General features: G+C 35.1%; 1 protein-coding gene across 1 annotated transcript in view; it reads right to left on the bottom strand.

Annotated features, from left to right (window-relative positions):
* gabra5.S (gamma-aminobutyric acid (GABA) A receptor, alpha 5 S homeolog) overlaps nucleotides 1–15,315 on the bottom strand; it is an 83,395-nt gene extending 68,080 nt beyond the window's left edge. Inside the window, exons 1-3 of the mRNA XM_018249808.2 lie at nucleotides 14,944–15,315; nucleotides 13,516–13,666; nucleotides 5,072–5,193 (exon numbers count right to left, since the gene is read on the bottom strand). Coding sequence (XP_018105297.1) covers nucleotides 5,072–5,193; nucleotides 13,516–13,601 — 208 coding nt within the window. The 5' untranslated portion in view covers nucleotides 13,602–13,666; nucleotides 14,944–15,315. The remainder of the gene's footprint in view (nucleotides 1–5,071; nucleotides 5,194–13,515; nucleotides 13,667–14,943) is intronic.
* Between the last annotated feature and the right edge of the window lie 873 nt (nucleotides 15,316–16,188).

Genomic DNA, 16,188 nt, shown 5'->3' with positions numbered 1-16,188 from the left:
CAGTGAATATCCAATCAGTGACTGCTTCAGGCTGGTAATGTACATGGAGACAGCACTCAGCCAATTATAGTAGTATTTCAGAAGCCTGAAAATGCTTGCTTTTGAGTATGGGTCCTCATTTAATAAAGAGAATGCAAAAGGTTGGGAATTCACACACAAACAAGGTATGGTTATAGCCAAGGGTATCATAAAGTCAGATTTTATTGAATACTCCAGCAGCACTCCAAAATGGTGGAAGTAAAGTGTTTTTTTTTCCTGCCACAAAACAGTCAATGATTCAGGATTCACCAGCCTTTTATCAAATAGCAGTATGATAGCTTCCAATGAAATGCAAGTAGGCAGAGACTAAATGCACCTTTTTATGCTTTGGATGATCAAAATCTTAATTATCTGCATAATAAAATAGGAGTGTATAGACTCACTTGCTGCAAAATTTTTTTCCAAGATTATATTGTGTTGTAGGGAAGACAATGTATATACGTATACTGTGGTGTGGTAATATATTTTAAATAGCTTTAGTTTACCCCCTTTATTCTTTCTTTATTCTTATGCCTGCATGTGGCTGTAGGGAGGATTTTGATCATTTGCACTGGTATATAATTATTATTCTTCATATTCTGCACTGTGTGAAGGCAATGGATGTGTCTAAGTTAAGGCCTCCATACACGGGCCGATAAAAGCTGCCGACAGACCGAGTCGACATCGTATTGGCCCGCGTGTGGGGCCCTCCAACGGGGCTTCCCTAATCGATATCTGGCCGAAAGTCATCCAGATGTTGATCGGGCAAGGTAAAAAATCCTGTCAGATTGCAGCTGCATCTCCATTATGATCTGATCGTTGGACCCTATGGCCCACAATCAGATCAGCCCAATATCGTCCACCTCAATGTGGACATATCGGGGAAAGATCTCCCTGTGTATGGCCACCTTTAGTCTCTATTATGTGAAGGTATGTGACATATTTCTTGGAGTGCCTAGGGATTACATATTAACAAAACTATTGAAAGGCATTATTAATTAGGCTATTTTATTTGCAGAAACCTGCTTTTCATTTACACACATTCAACTCTGTAATGTTAGTTTGCTGATATTTCCACTGGTTCTAATTGTGTTCAGTTTACGATGTTTATATAAGATCCCTAAAACTACATTTGATATTAAGCTTATTCATCCTTCAAACATCAGTACCATTTATATGATAAGAATTTGATTTTTATGTCATGTTTTTCTTCTACTTGTTAATTCTTCCCTGGCAACATGGGTAACAATCAGATGCACAGACAGTTCCTGAGCTTCTCTTCACAGAGGCACAAAGGAGGGAGCTCTGCAGGCTCTTTATTTACATCACTGTAAGGCTTGTGTGAATCCACAATCTCAGCATGCAGCTTTCCCATTCTGTTAATGGGGAAGAAACAATGAAACTCCAGGGGACAGTTGAAGAAAATCAAAGAACCACATCTATAACATTTCCTTCAATGAGAGATTCATTTTCACAAACTAGGTTTTTAGAAGATTTACATTTTTACAGATATTCATATTTTTATGCGCATCATTCAGCATTTTTTTCATTCATACTTTTAAATTCAGATGTTTTACCATTCATGTCATTCATGGTTTTAGAGACATATTTAATCATGGTTTCAAAAACCTACAAACCTAAAACTAAAATTCAGTCTTTAATAAATAAGCCACCTATTCTTTTATGGCGCATTACTTATGTCCATATGATTGAACATTACTACATTTTTTTTACAAGTATAGTTTTTTCCCAAGTGGTCTTAAAGGACTATGTTTATGTGCAAGTGATTGGGACTCATTTTAATGGTGTAAGTCAACATTTCAGTCCTACACTGAGGACCTGATGCTTTGAAAAAGGTCCTCTGTGTAGGACATTGACTTAAACCATTAAAAAAAAAATCTGCACATTGCTTCAAGTCCAATGCATGCCATGTGTGATATATATATATATATATATATATATATATTGTGACATTCAGGTAGCTAAGACAATAGGGTACTGCACAGATTTAGCACAGATTTAGCACAGATTTAGCACAGGAAAGGAGTCTGACACCACCTTCAAATGCAGCTTGGCTGGCTTTTATTATAAACAAAATGAACACCTTCAGCATTCTTGCTTCACATAAGCATTAGCAGTCGTGCTTTGACACCCTCACTGGTGTTCATACAGTACATACACACATTTCAGCACTCACAGGCATGGATGTACACAGGTCCCAGAATACTCTCTTAGACTCTTGACACTCTCTGGGGAGGTGTTTATCTCTTCCTCTCTCCAGTCTTTTGGAGCGCTCTCCAACACTTTAACTCAGTGGGCATCACACTCTCTTCACCAGCTACACACACACACCTCCCTCCTGCATATGGAGGTGTCCACAGGCCACTCACCCGCCTCCACTCAAGAAGGTCTCAAGGGGGAAGCACTGAGGGGTAGTCTCACACCTAATTTTAACTTTTAACCATTCACTCCAGGGACCCATTATCCAGCTTTTCTTAAGCCGGTAGACAATAACAGCCATGCTTGCTGCAACAACACACATATATTTTCCCTGGAGTTTTATATTCACCAGTCTAACACTGGTGAAATACACACAATATCATCATAACCATTTTACACACATATCTTACAATATATATATATATATATATATATATATATATATATATATTTATATATTTATATATATATATATATATATATATACACTGTTCAAATGACCAGCAACTCCAGGGGTTTCAGTGAAAAAATTTTGTATTTAGATAAGTGCAGTTACAGCCAACGTGACCTGCACTTATCTAAATACAAATTTTTTTCACTGAAACCCCTGGAGTTGCTGGTCATTTGAACAGTGTATGAATATTTTTTACCGTGCACCCGGGTAATCGGTGTGATACAGTATGCAACCCAGAAGAATATGGATATATATACAGTATATATAATATATATATATATATATATAATATATATATATATATATATATATATATATATATATATATATATATATATATATATATATATATATATATATATATATATATATATATATGGGTTCAATTAATTAGCAGTCCAAAAACAGAATAGCATTTGCCAGGAAAGAAATCCCTAAAAAATCTAAGCCCAATTTCTGGTTTCATTTGATCACTTCAATCTGCAACATTCAAAAAGCGAGTTTAAATACAAATCTTCCTTTATGAACATTTCAAAGCCTGCATCTTACATTATTGGACCCAAATTAAATGTGTATTTAATAAATGTTAAGTCGTGTTATTGGATGTACAGTAGTTGTTTTTGCTTAAAGATATTAAAACAGGGCTACTCTGTTTAGAATTTATTGCTTCTCATTGACCTTTTATGATGGAAGCCTCAGTGCTAGTCAGCAGGGCTAATTTATGAGGGCTGGCAGTCACTAAATGTGTCCCATGCAAGATTTAATTGACTTTCCCATCAATTATGCATTTAAACTACCTACATAAGGTTACTATAGAGTTCATTCGGTCTACTGGGGAGAATAATAATTGACATATTTGATCTTATCATCACTGTTGGATGGGATACTTTAAAATGCAAGTTTTTTTGTCTACTGCAGGCTATATTAGGCATTAACTAGAACCTGAAGGTAGAAGCTTCTCACTCAAAATATTTATGTTTTTCTCCATGCACGTGAAAAACCCCTTCCGTAGCCACATACTGGCACACTTGAAATGTACTTTACTATAGTCATTTTAATATTTGGAGTTTACTATTCCCATACAATGTTATATAGCATCTACAGTATATATCTATATATATCTTATAAGGGAGAAATCCGATTAAGTGATAAGCACAAAAAATGGAAACAAAAATAGCATAGCACAATGTAAACATCTTCTTTTAACATTTATTACATTGTGATTTTTTTCACATATAAGAACATTTTTTAGGCCGGCCTAAAAGTATTTTTGTGATGCAAAAATGCCTTTTTCAGGAAGAAATTGTATTCTTACATTTCTGTACATACACTGCACACTGGTGTCAACTTCACAATGCTTCCACTGCAGTCTATAATTATAAATTTTTGGGTTTGCAAAAGCTATATTTAATTCAAGACAATTAGGTAAAATTATTCATATTTTTTTTTCTGTTCAGTCCCCCCCCATAAGAAGTTTGATGTACTATGCCTGCATTTAGATTATTCATTAATTTATATTTGGTATATTAATCTTTAAATGTTCACTGAATAGAATACCAAGACTTAACTACAAGGATGTAGAATAGATAATATGAAATCTTTATTACTCTTTTTTTTTTCTGTTCTTTTTAAAACAACCAGAGCTCTTGGCCACGTCAACTTCTGCTCCTCTCCTCTCGTCTTTTTTTTTTCTCTTTTCTTTTCCCGATTTTATTTATTTATCTACACATATCGATTGCTTGATATGGTTTGTGTGATCATTCTTATTACGAGATAATGTAAGAGAATTATTGTTAGGTCATGGAATGTATTTTCTTTATTTTTAAAAAATCTGGAAAAATTTAAATAAAATATATAAAAAAAAAAATATTCACTAAATGTTATCGTACACAGAAAGTAGAAATTTTCTTCTCATGGGTTACTGCAGTATAATCTTTTCAGTGCATTAAGATTTACAGATATCATGAACTGTGCCATTCAACAACTCTGCTGTTTAATAATTACAAGAGTCCAGTAAGGTCCTATTAATGTAATTGCTATAGTAATATTGAATTAACTTCATGGGCTGGATTTAGAGATTTAAGTGCCTGAGGTAATTCATCACTCTTCTACCCAGTTATTTTATTGCAGGATTACCAAAGAATATCCATAAAGCTTTTCAAGGCCATCAATCCTTGCCTCTAATCCAGACTCACAGGCAAGCTGGATCATTGATCATTTAAATCCGGTGTTTATTATCTTCTGTTACCCAATGAGGCATTTGATAAAGTAAAAGTACCTATCTATCTACAGTATCTTATCATCTTTCTCTTTAAAGATAGAGATACAATTGTAGGCTCACAGAGCAAGAGGCTTCAAAAACTATAATCTATACCATACCTCCTAGGCCAGGGCGAAGTCTGTTGTCATATCCATCAAGCAAACCATCAAGTATTCTTGTAAAAATTGTGATATTGTCATTGGTGTCTTCCTTGACAGGAGCTGCAGTTGTCTGTGACATACTATTTTAATAGAGTATAAAAAAAAGTGTGAATTAGCAATATTTCAGTTTGTAAATTTGCGTAATATTGAATGAATAACTTTGATCTAAAGACTTGCGGGGGAATGTAATAAAAGTCGGTAACGGAAAAACCATTCGCAATACGAAAGTTTGCACCTTTGCGCAAACAAATTTAGCTTTGAGCGAATTTAATACAGCTTTTAGGAACACAGAAATCGTTTAGCGACCACTTCCGACAGTGGAAGACCATCTGAAAAAGTCGTTATGTTTTGTTACGACACCTTCAAGCACTTCTTAAGAGTGTGCAATTACAATTCGCAATGCAATAAAAGTTTCAGGAACAATATTACATTGTGAGATGTGGATTTTTATTCTTATAGGTGTGAATTGTTTTGCTCTTTGTGACTTTAATTACATTCCCCTGTTGGACTTCTATAACTGTAATATTAGTGCAAACCTAAAATTGAGGCAATATTACATATAATATCATATAAAGTCATCCCTGTAGAAGGGGCTTAAACATGGTGCAATTACGGGAGCAAAGTTTGGTCCAGGTCTATTATACTATAGTCATCAATATAACATGTGTATTCTTAAATAGTAGTCTAGTAAATATTACCTGGCGATTGGTTGTTATGGTTGTTACCCATACCCCCCCCTTAGCCTATTTCATCCAATCATTCATTTGCTATTTTCTCTTTGCAGTTTGCATTTAAAAATGTTTTAGTTCCTTCATATCTGTTTTACTTTATAGCTAAGCTGAAAAATAATGTGGATTGAACTTAGTAGTGAGAATTCTGCTGCATTCTGAACTTGGTAGCTTGACGCTAATTATTTGGTAGTGGCTTCTTCTAATTTTCATGTCAGATTCTCAATATGAACATAGGGCATATGAGTAAACAACAGGTTTGCTTGTTGAATGTGTTAAAGGCTGAGTTGAACTTGGAAAAACGTACAGTAATAGGTCACAAAAAGTTACTGGAAAACCATTCCCCATGATAGATAGAAGCTCTGTGTTGCACAGTTTAGGCAGCATGAGGAGAAAGGGGAAACAGGCTTTATAGTCCCAAACAAATTGTGTAAGAGGTAAAAGAAAACAGGGAAAATAGGCAATAAATTATTTTTAGAACACACAGGGGCAGATATATCGAAGTGAGAGCTTAGAACTCAACACGGAAAAACCCACCCACTTTCTATTCATTCGTATGGGATTTATAAAAGCATATTTATTTAATAGTGAACTCTAATTTTCACCCATTAATAAATGTTTCTAAAACAAATCACATAGAAATGAATAGAAAGTGGGTGGGTTTTCTGTGGTGAGCACTAATTTCACAGAGCTAAATCTGTCCATTAGAGCAGATGAATTTATAACCCCTTTAATTATTTGCCATCAATTAACAATGTAGTATCTTGCACTGAACCACCATTTAGTGATGGTCTGTGTGCTGCCTCAGAGATCACCTGACCAAAAATACTACAACTCTAATAGGGCAGATTTATCAAAGGACGAGGTGATGTTTTGAATTGAAAAACTTTGAACTTTGAGCCATATTTTGTGTACTTTGACTAGGGAATAGTCCAACTTCAATTCAAATTTGAAAAAACTTCGAAATTCGAAGGTCGAATTTTTTTGAAGTACTGTCTCTTTAAAACTCCGACTTCGACCATTCGCCACCTAAAAGCTGCCAAAGTGCTGTTTTAGCCTATGGGAGACCTCCTAGAAACTGTATGGAGGCAATTGGGGGAGTTTGAGAGATCGAAGGTCAAAATAAAAAAAACTTTGAATCGAAGTAGATCCACGTAGCGCTATTTCGAATCGTTTGATTCCAAGTAGCGCTACTTCGACCCCAAAAAACTTCGACCACCATTCGGTTGGTCTTTTTGAATTCGAAGTTCGAAGTTTTTTTAACTTCAAACTTCGACCTTTGATAAATATGCCCCTTACTGCAACAGGAAGAAGTGTGGAAGCAAAAGACAGAACTCTGTCTGTTATTTGGCTCATGAGACCTAAAATGGGGGCGGCCCTTATTTTTTAAAACGGCAATTTTCTATTTAGCATTACCCAATGGCATGTACTACTGAAAAAGTATATTATTATGAAAATGGTTTATTTACATGAAGTCGGGTTTTACATATAATCTTTTTTATGCAATACATTTTTAGAGAGTCCTACATTGTTTGGGGGTAGAACTTTCCTTTAACAAACAGAGTTTGACTGCATTACTTAAAGTTCTGGCTTTTGGTCTAATTTACTGTGCATCTTACAGAACACTGCAACAATGAATGTACTATGGGAAAAAGTTATTATAGTACAGGTATGGGATCAGTTATCCAGAAACCCTTTATCCAGAAAGCTCAGAATTACAGAAAAGTCATCTCCCATAGACTCCATTATAATCAAATAATAAAAATGTAAAAAAAAATATTTCCTTTTTCTCTGTAAAAATAAACGGTACCTTGTACTTGATCCAAACCAATATATAATTAATCCAAATCGGAAGCAAAATCAGCCAATTGTGTTTATTTAATGTTTACATGATTTTATAGTAGTCTTGAGGTATGAAGACAACAGGTTCCATACCTGTATCTTATGATCAAAGTGTGGGTGAAGTCAAATGTTTAATTTTAGTAAGTAGTTAGTATAGTAAGAATGTGTGGTGTATGGTTTTAAATTAATCTGTTCTTGTTGACTTCTACATTATTCTTGTTATATGCCCTATTTTTGGGAGATCTCATTCAGTCATTTGGCAATAAATATCATCTATATGTTGATATCCAAAAATATTTAGCCACCACATCACTAAACATTAAAATGAAGACCTAGCTATTTCCTCATGAATAAATCAAAGCCATCTCAAATTGAAAATCAATTGATCATCTTTCCATCTTCTTTTGCTACACTGATGACTTATTCATTAGACTGTTTAAATCTCTTTGTCTGGGCTAATCTTTGACACTCCTTTTCTCATAATGTTAACACTGTGGTCAAGATTTGCACCTTATTGACAAAATGCATCCCTTTCTCTTGCAAGTAACATTACATTGTGAGATTAGGTTACAATATTAACTGTATAAATACACTCAAAGAACCTACTTGATTGAGTCATTTTTAACAACAAAAACACCTCTAATGCTTTGTTGGAGATGATGTAACAGTAACTTCCATAATGATGGCTGATTCTGTAATGCCGTTAAGAGGGGATTGAATGATTTATTGGACAAGCATAATATCCAAGGCTGTAGTGTTACTAAAATCAACAATTAATATAGATATTGGTATGTACAGTTTATTGAGTGTATGGAGAGGTCAGGGTAAGTGAATGTGTGCATGTATGGATGATGGGTTTCATTTGGAGGGGTTGAATTTGATGGAATTTGGTCTTTTTTCATCACATCTCCTACACACAGGTCAACACAGATGCTAACGACTAGCAAAACTCTACCAGGTCCATGTGTGGGCAAAGATTGCCTGTTTTTGAGGTCTATGTTGCTCTGCAAAGGTCCAAAATAAAGCACAGGTCTATGGCAGCTAACCACAGCCTGTCTTGGACTTGCAATAATAATCAGATTCAACAACTTTCTGTAGCATTGCATTTTCTCATACATACTGAACATATCAGTCAGCAGCAACTCCACTCTTCTAGTTAATGAGCTTATTGTAACAACATGGAAAACAGAAGTCACAATGATAGGCTACTTCAAGGTGCATGTTGCTTACTTTCACACAGGGAGTCCACAGATAAGGTGTACATTTATTTATTTTTTATAAAGGAAGCCCTTAAAGGAACAGTAACATCAAAAATAAAAGTGTTTAAAAGTAATAAAAATATAATGCAGTGTTTCCCTGCACTGTTAAACCATGTGTATTTGTTTCAGAAATACAACTATTGTTTATATAAATAAGCTGATGTGTATCGTAGCCGTGGGAGCAGCCATTCAAAGGAGAAAAAGCTCAGGTTACATAGTAGATAGCAGATAAGCTATGTAGAACATAATAATGTTATCTGTTACCCACTATTTAACCTGTGCCATTTTGTCCTTTTTCAATTTCTGCTATTGCTATACAGCAGCTTGTTTATATGAACTATAGTAGTGTTTCTAAAGCAAACACATCAGTTTTCATTTGATTAGTGGCACATAAGAGTATGTGACTCATACACACACATTCAATGATTATATGTTGACTTGGTATTGTTTAAGAAGGGAAATGTTTGTGCAAGTAGCAGACTACAAAAATACATAGATGGTTTCAATTACGAATAAGTGCATTGTGGAATGTGCTAATACACATCTCCATGATTTTTCTCCCAGAACTCTAGCATCAATGCCAATGCCCACTAAATGGCATGCACCACAACTTTATATTTCACCAGTACATATCTACATTATTACTGCTTTTGTCAATTGTGTACAAGTTGCACTACATAATAAAAAAATTACATGTGATATAAATATACAGGTATGGGATCTGTTATCTGGAAACCCATTGTCCAGAAAGCTCAGAATCATGGCAATGCTGTCTCCCACAGACTCCATTATAATAAAATAATCCATCTTTTTTAAAAAAAAAATTCCTTTTTATCTGCAGTGATGGGCAAATGTGACCCGTTTTCCTTAGCCAAACATTTGCAAAACAGCTAAAAGTTGCCAAAATGCATTGATGTCTATGGGAGACATTTCTTTTTTTGATGCTTGACAATTTTTTTGTCACTCATTGGAGTTTATAGCATCATTTTTAAGAGAAACTGTGTGAAGAATTTTGATCATCACTAATCTGTAGTAATAAGGCAGTATCTTGTGATTGATCCAAACTAAGATATGATTCATTCTTTTTGGAAGCAAAACCAGCCTATTGGGGTTATTTACATGATTTCTTAGTAGACTTAAGGTATGAAGATCCAAATTATGAAAAGATCTGTTATCTGGAAGACCCCAGGTCCCAAGCATTCTGGATAACAGGTCCCATACATGTATTTTATCTTGGTGCATGGGGTCAATGGTAGCTTGTAATTCATTAACTACAAGTCTAGTGCATGTGAAGACACAACATCATAAGGGAAAGCCTTTAAGTACCACATGATCAAGATATTTGTTTTGCCAAGGCTTCTTTGCACCTGTTGGGGCCTGTAGGATAATGCTGTAGAAAATGTTACATAAATTATTATACATTATTAGTTTAGATGTACATTTCCTTTAAGATAGCCCTGGAAATAATTCTAGGAAAGATTTATTTTGTGTGACTATGGGCATGTTTTAAATAAGCTTCATAAAGCAAAGCTGCATTTTTATGTATCTAAAATAAGACTTGTTCCATATTTTGGAACTACTCACAGAGAAAAAAAACAGAACAAGGTGTGGTTTTATTTGGCATTATAGGATTACAGGAAATTAAGTTCTAGTTCCACTTTCTTGTGACCTTGAACAAGTCATTACATTCTACATGATTTCAAGTCAACAAAATGTATTTCATAGTCTATTCATAGCCTATTCACGGAAGTATTCCACAGTACTTGTAAATGATGTCTGTTTTATTGTGCATTCTTTCAGTGCTATTAAACACATTTTTCTCATAAAAGTAAAATGACAGGTAAACCAATATCCATTAAAACCTAGAGCTTTATTGTATTTGTGTTGGAACACTAGTGTTTGCATTGGACATTGCAAAGAGGTTTCTATAATTTTCTTTATTTAATTACGTATACTTGGATTACAAGCAAGCCAGTAAAAGAGACACTTGAGCTGTGACCCTGCCAGTAACCCCCCTCCCCTATCTTATCATCACACAAGTTAACAGAAAGTACCCAAAATGCATACAATTGTCATTGAAATACATGGGTAAAAAAAGAAGGACATGGGAAGAAGAATACAGGACATTGACATTTTGGGTACTTTTCGAAAAATATTACACTTGTATTTATATTTTCTCTTCATGTTTATTCTCTTTATAGAGATGGCAGGTATGAAATTGGCAAGTAAAAGACTACCTAGGAGAAATTACAGGTAGGGGGTTGGCATCAACACACATTCAAGGGTGCTGGCATAATATGTGTATACAAAGAAAGTAATACATTATCTGGAGTGTCAAGACATTAATGAGACAAGTTTATTTCTGTGCAATTGACTTTTCAGGCTCCAGTGAGACCTTTTATCACTTCTCTCTGGGGTTTAAGTTCTACTGTTGTCACTGATAATCAATTACTTTCCCAGCTATACAGTGTGTTGGAATTATCAAGGGGCCACTACACAATCCCTTCAGTATTTCCCATCCTAAGCTAAGCATAGTGAGTATAAATATTACAGTTTAGTGCATAAACCGACTCCACCCATCCACTCCTTCCCCATAAACATCCCAATTTTCATGAGCCAGTAATACACTGTTCATTTCAAACAGCTCATGGTGCTTTTATTGCTGCGTTATAACATAGGACATATTGTTATATATGACCAAAATTTGCCACATCATGTTACTAGAGTATAACTCCTTAATATGTATTCTCTCTAACTCTGTACAAACTTTAAAATGGATACTAAACTGGTATTATTTTCAGCAAGTAGGAAGCTTATTACATAGAAACAAATACCCTTACTGTAATACTAACAGTGACCTACACAAATTCCTCTCCTATTCATCTGCATAAACAATGTCAGTAAAAGGTTACTTTAGGAGCACTTCGCTATCCATAGGCCAACTATGCCATTCATTGGGGAGATTTTTGCATTTATTTTTGCACTGTAAAGGACATCATCTGCAGTGAGCTCTCACATGTTGCATTGGCCATCTCTAAACACAGTTGTATGTAATAAAAAAAATATTAAAAAAGTAAATCTAGGAAAAAAAACTATATAGAGAAGATTCCTATAGGATAAGGATTATTATTGGATATTATAGTATTACACGGTTATAGCAATATAATTCTGATACTAGGATATTAAGCCATATATCTTTATATCTTGTAAAAAATGTAAAAATCTTTATAGTGGAAGATGTAGCACTGAAAGATGGATAAATTGTTCTATAACGATCATTTTCTGTTACTGATCTGACATATATCTTTTTAACAGACAATGCAGTTGTAACAGTTTTTAATTACGCCACAACGACTTTGCAGTCATATACCAGGCTTGCAGCTTCAGCAAGCTGAAAAAATGAAAAGGTCCCAATGGATATCACAGAAACTATGCTTTAGGTGCAGGTCTAGCCTAGGGACGTGTACACTGTATGCTTCTCCCTGAAAAGAAAGGGATTTTCCTTTATACTTTTTCCATATCTGTCATACACATGGGTGTTTTATGACCAAACAACAGCAGCGATTGCTAATCAGTGTGTATTTGTGCTTATATAGCTGCTAATTAGCCAACTTGGGCTTGTCCTTATGAAACTGTAGTTACTCTATAGCTAAATAGCCTACTGGGTAAGCAGACAATTCACTCCTCTTCCTAGATACCAAAAGCACTAGAATTATAAACAGTATGCAGACTAAATTGCAGACACTTAAATAAATGCATGTCATTTGAAATCATTATATAGATTACTTTTCCATGTGCTTGAATGAGATATGCATGGTAATTCACTGGTATTTTTTAAACTATTGGTGATGACCAAGAAAAAGCAACTTCAGTTGTAATTATCAAATAAATCTTAGCATTTAATTGAGAGAGTGATCAATAGATATCATATTAATGCTCTAAATGGCCAACAATAAGGGGCCGAATTTCGAAGTACAAAAAACATCTAAATTTGGCCAACGAATTAAAAAACTTCAAATTTGAATATCGAATTTGAAGTTTTTTCAACAAATTTGGCAATCCTGCGGTCGAATAAAAATTAGAACGATTCAAACGATTTTTAGCGATCGATCGAAGGATTTCTATTCGACCAAAAAAAACCCATAGGCTAACATTGCACTTCGGTAGCTTTAATTTGGCGAAGTATGAAGTCAAAGTTTTTTTTAAAGAGACAGTACTTCAATTATCGAATGGTCGTATAGTCGAATGATTTTTACTTTGAATCATTCGAATCGAAGTCGAATGGTCGAATATAGCCTATTCGATGGTCGAAATAGGCTAATAGGTCGAAAAATTTACTTCGAAATTCAAATTTTTTGATATTCGAACCATTCACTCAAGCTTAGTAAATCTGCCCCTAAGTGTACCGGAAATACATTTTTGCAGGGTGTTGATGTATCCTGTCACTTATATTGCTCTGGGGTTAAAATATTCTGTTAATGCACATTTTTACCATGTGCTTATCTGAGACAAACTATAAATTTGTAAGCTTTCTGTTTTTTCCATCTGCAGCCCATCTATTAACAGAACTTACCTGAAATTAGTGGCCAGTCCAATAAAGAGGGAGAAGAAAAGTATGTCTTCTATCTGTGAGACAGATGACTTAACTTTACAGTTCATTTCCAACTGTATTTAATGTGTGTATTCCAATAGATGAAGGGATCAAGAATTAACACACTTGTATCCTTTAAATGGAGAGAGAAAAACATATTAAAGAAGCACACTGTTCCATCAAATCATTCTTGATCATCAAATATTTTGTGCAGTTGAACTGCAGCTCACAATACATCTTTATTTTTCTGGGTAGAATACAAGCTGAAATTTGCATTGCCTTTAATAGGTTTGATGATTACAGCAATCTACAACAGTTGGTACACTATGGGGGATTTGAGCACATAATGTGCTGTTTAAATGTGCCTTGCAAGAGTTGGCACAACAGAACTCATATTAATCCTCTTTCTGAAAGTTAGCCATGTCTGCAGATGGAAAGCTACTGTAGCTCAAATCCAGCAAAAGAAATCAGTGGTTTTAATGTTGATGAATTAAACATTTAAACTGGGTAGGCATTTTACAGCTTTGACATGTATACACATCACAGTCACAATTGGTGCTTTCTATACTAAGCTTTACAAAACAGGGATTCTACTTGGTCACAGGTCAGTGGCATTCCATGGATAATGATTACTATTCCAGCAATTAGCTGCATCTTGTATTAGGGATGGAGCTGCCCACTGGGGAAATGCTCACGTTGTATAGATTACTGCTATATTTGCACTATTTTCAGCCAGAGCAGCCATTGCATCCAATGCTTTTGTATGGATTTATTCACACATATGAAAACTACACATTTATTTCTGCTACTAAATATGAGGTACCTGCCTCTTCTACAAAAAAGATTAGAGCCATATCCACACAAAAGACCTTACCATCACAGCAATATCACTCCAATAGCAGCATCTATACTACAAAGGTCAGCTGCAGTCATTTTCTCAGAAGGCACATGCTTGAAATTCCCCATGCAATCTATAAGCTATATGATAGGGAACATTGTGTTTTATAGCATAGTACATTGCCCCTGCAACAAACCACTTGCTAAAAAGACACCTTAGCCTTACACAGGCACCTTTCAGGATTCTCCCAGGAACAGTGAAATGCTATAAAAAGCATGCCAGATCTGCAATGTGGAGTCAAAGGCTGCCAGTTGATTGTCTTATCACAAGTTTTCTAGCTGCGCTGGTGCGTTTGCTGACAGAGGCTGGAGGGATACCTTGTGCTGATGCTGCTGTCTGCCTCCTAGACTTGTCCCTCAGCAGGTGCTCTGCATTGATTGCAGGCATAACAATCTGACAGAGCTCTGTATACGTCCTCAAGGCAGTCCTATCACTAACAAAACAATTCCTTTATTTTTTGCAGACATTTCAATGCTTCAGTTGAACAGCAAGACAAAAAGAGTGATGCTTACCGGCTCAGTTTTATTTGGGGCTTGTAGCAGGGTCCTTTGCTAGTGTCAGAAGTTCTTCATTCCTTTCCCCTGGTAATACCTTGGTTAGGATTTCTTCATTGTTTCTTTCAAGCCCTGTATATAGTAGTACCTTAGCACAAGTGTAAGATGCAGGATGCTGGTGGCCTTTCCACTGCTTTGACTCCTCCCTCTGGGATGAAATTCTTCTCAGCCCCTCTATCAATGAACAAGTGTTCTTGCAATGATCTATATCTCTCTTTCACTTCACCACTGTTGCATTCCGTGCTGAGCACGAGCAGGCAGAGCTGCAGGGTCCTAATTCACAAATGCAACAGGGACTCCCTGACCAGGGTGCTGAAATGCATGCATTCTACACTGTGGGTTATTGCAGGCTTTTAACCCCTGTCATGCCAAACAAACACACACTGCTGCAGTGTTATAATGATTCTTTCTGCTCCTCCTCCTTGCTGTTTGTTTCTAACAACTGCCTGCATTGTCAACTGCTTATGCTAGAGCTAAGTATTCTGTGTTATTACCAAAAACACTTTGTTGATTATCCACATGGGTTTATTTAGGGCTAAATCCTTTGGCTTAGTGCTAGTGTATATTGTATTTCTTTCAAGTATTCTTTTTTATTCTCATTTACTTAATACAACATTGTGCACGTGTCACCCTATTCAGCATACATGTTAGATTGTAAGCTCTACAGTGCAAGATTCTCCTTTCTGCTGTGTCTCTTAGGACATGGCAATCATCTACTGAAATGTTTGTTCTACCTGTTTACTCTCTTCTAATGAGGGGCGAGTCTGACCCATTTGCTTCGCTGAAATTCACAAAACAGCAAAAAATTCACCAAATTCATTGAAGTCAATGGGGGACAAAATGTTTTTTGGTGTGCGAACAATTTTTTTCACCCATTTGAGTCTATGGGTGTTCGTGGCACGACCCAGCAAAAAATTTCACTCATCACTACTCACTTATTGTTCTGAACATAAGTGGCATTATATGGATAATATATATATATATATATATATATATATATATATATATATATATATATATATATATATATATATATATATATATATATATAGACAAATACAAGATTCCTCTGCACTCAACCCATTATCAATATATTTAAGACAGAGACATTTTGTGCATACTGCTACTGAAAAATGCCTTACCCTTTAAACAAAACAGGGATTGTTTGTCCATATATTGCAATATATTTAAGCTGGCCAACTA

The sequence above is a fragment of the Xenopus laevis genome, chromosome 2S (genome assembly GCF_017654675.1).
Source record: "Xenopus laevis strain J_2021 chromosome 2S, Xenopus_laevis_v10.1, whole genome shotgun sequence".
Taxonomy (NCBI): Eukaryota; Metazoa; Chordata; class Amphibia; order Anura; family Pipidae; genus Xenopus; species Xenopus laevis.
This window is presented reverse-complemented; position numbering and strand designations above follow the sequence as displayed.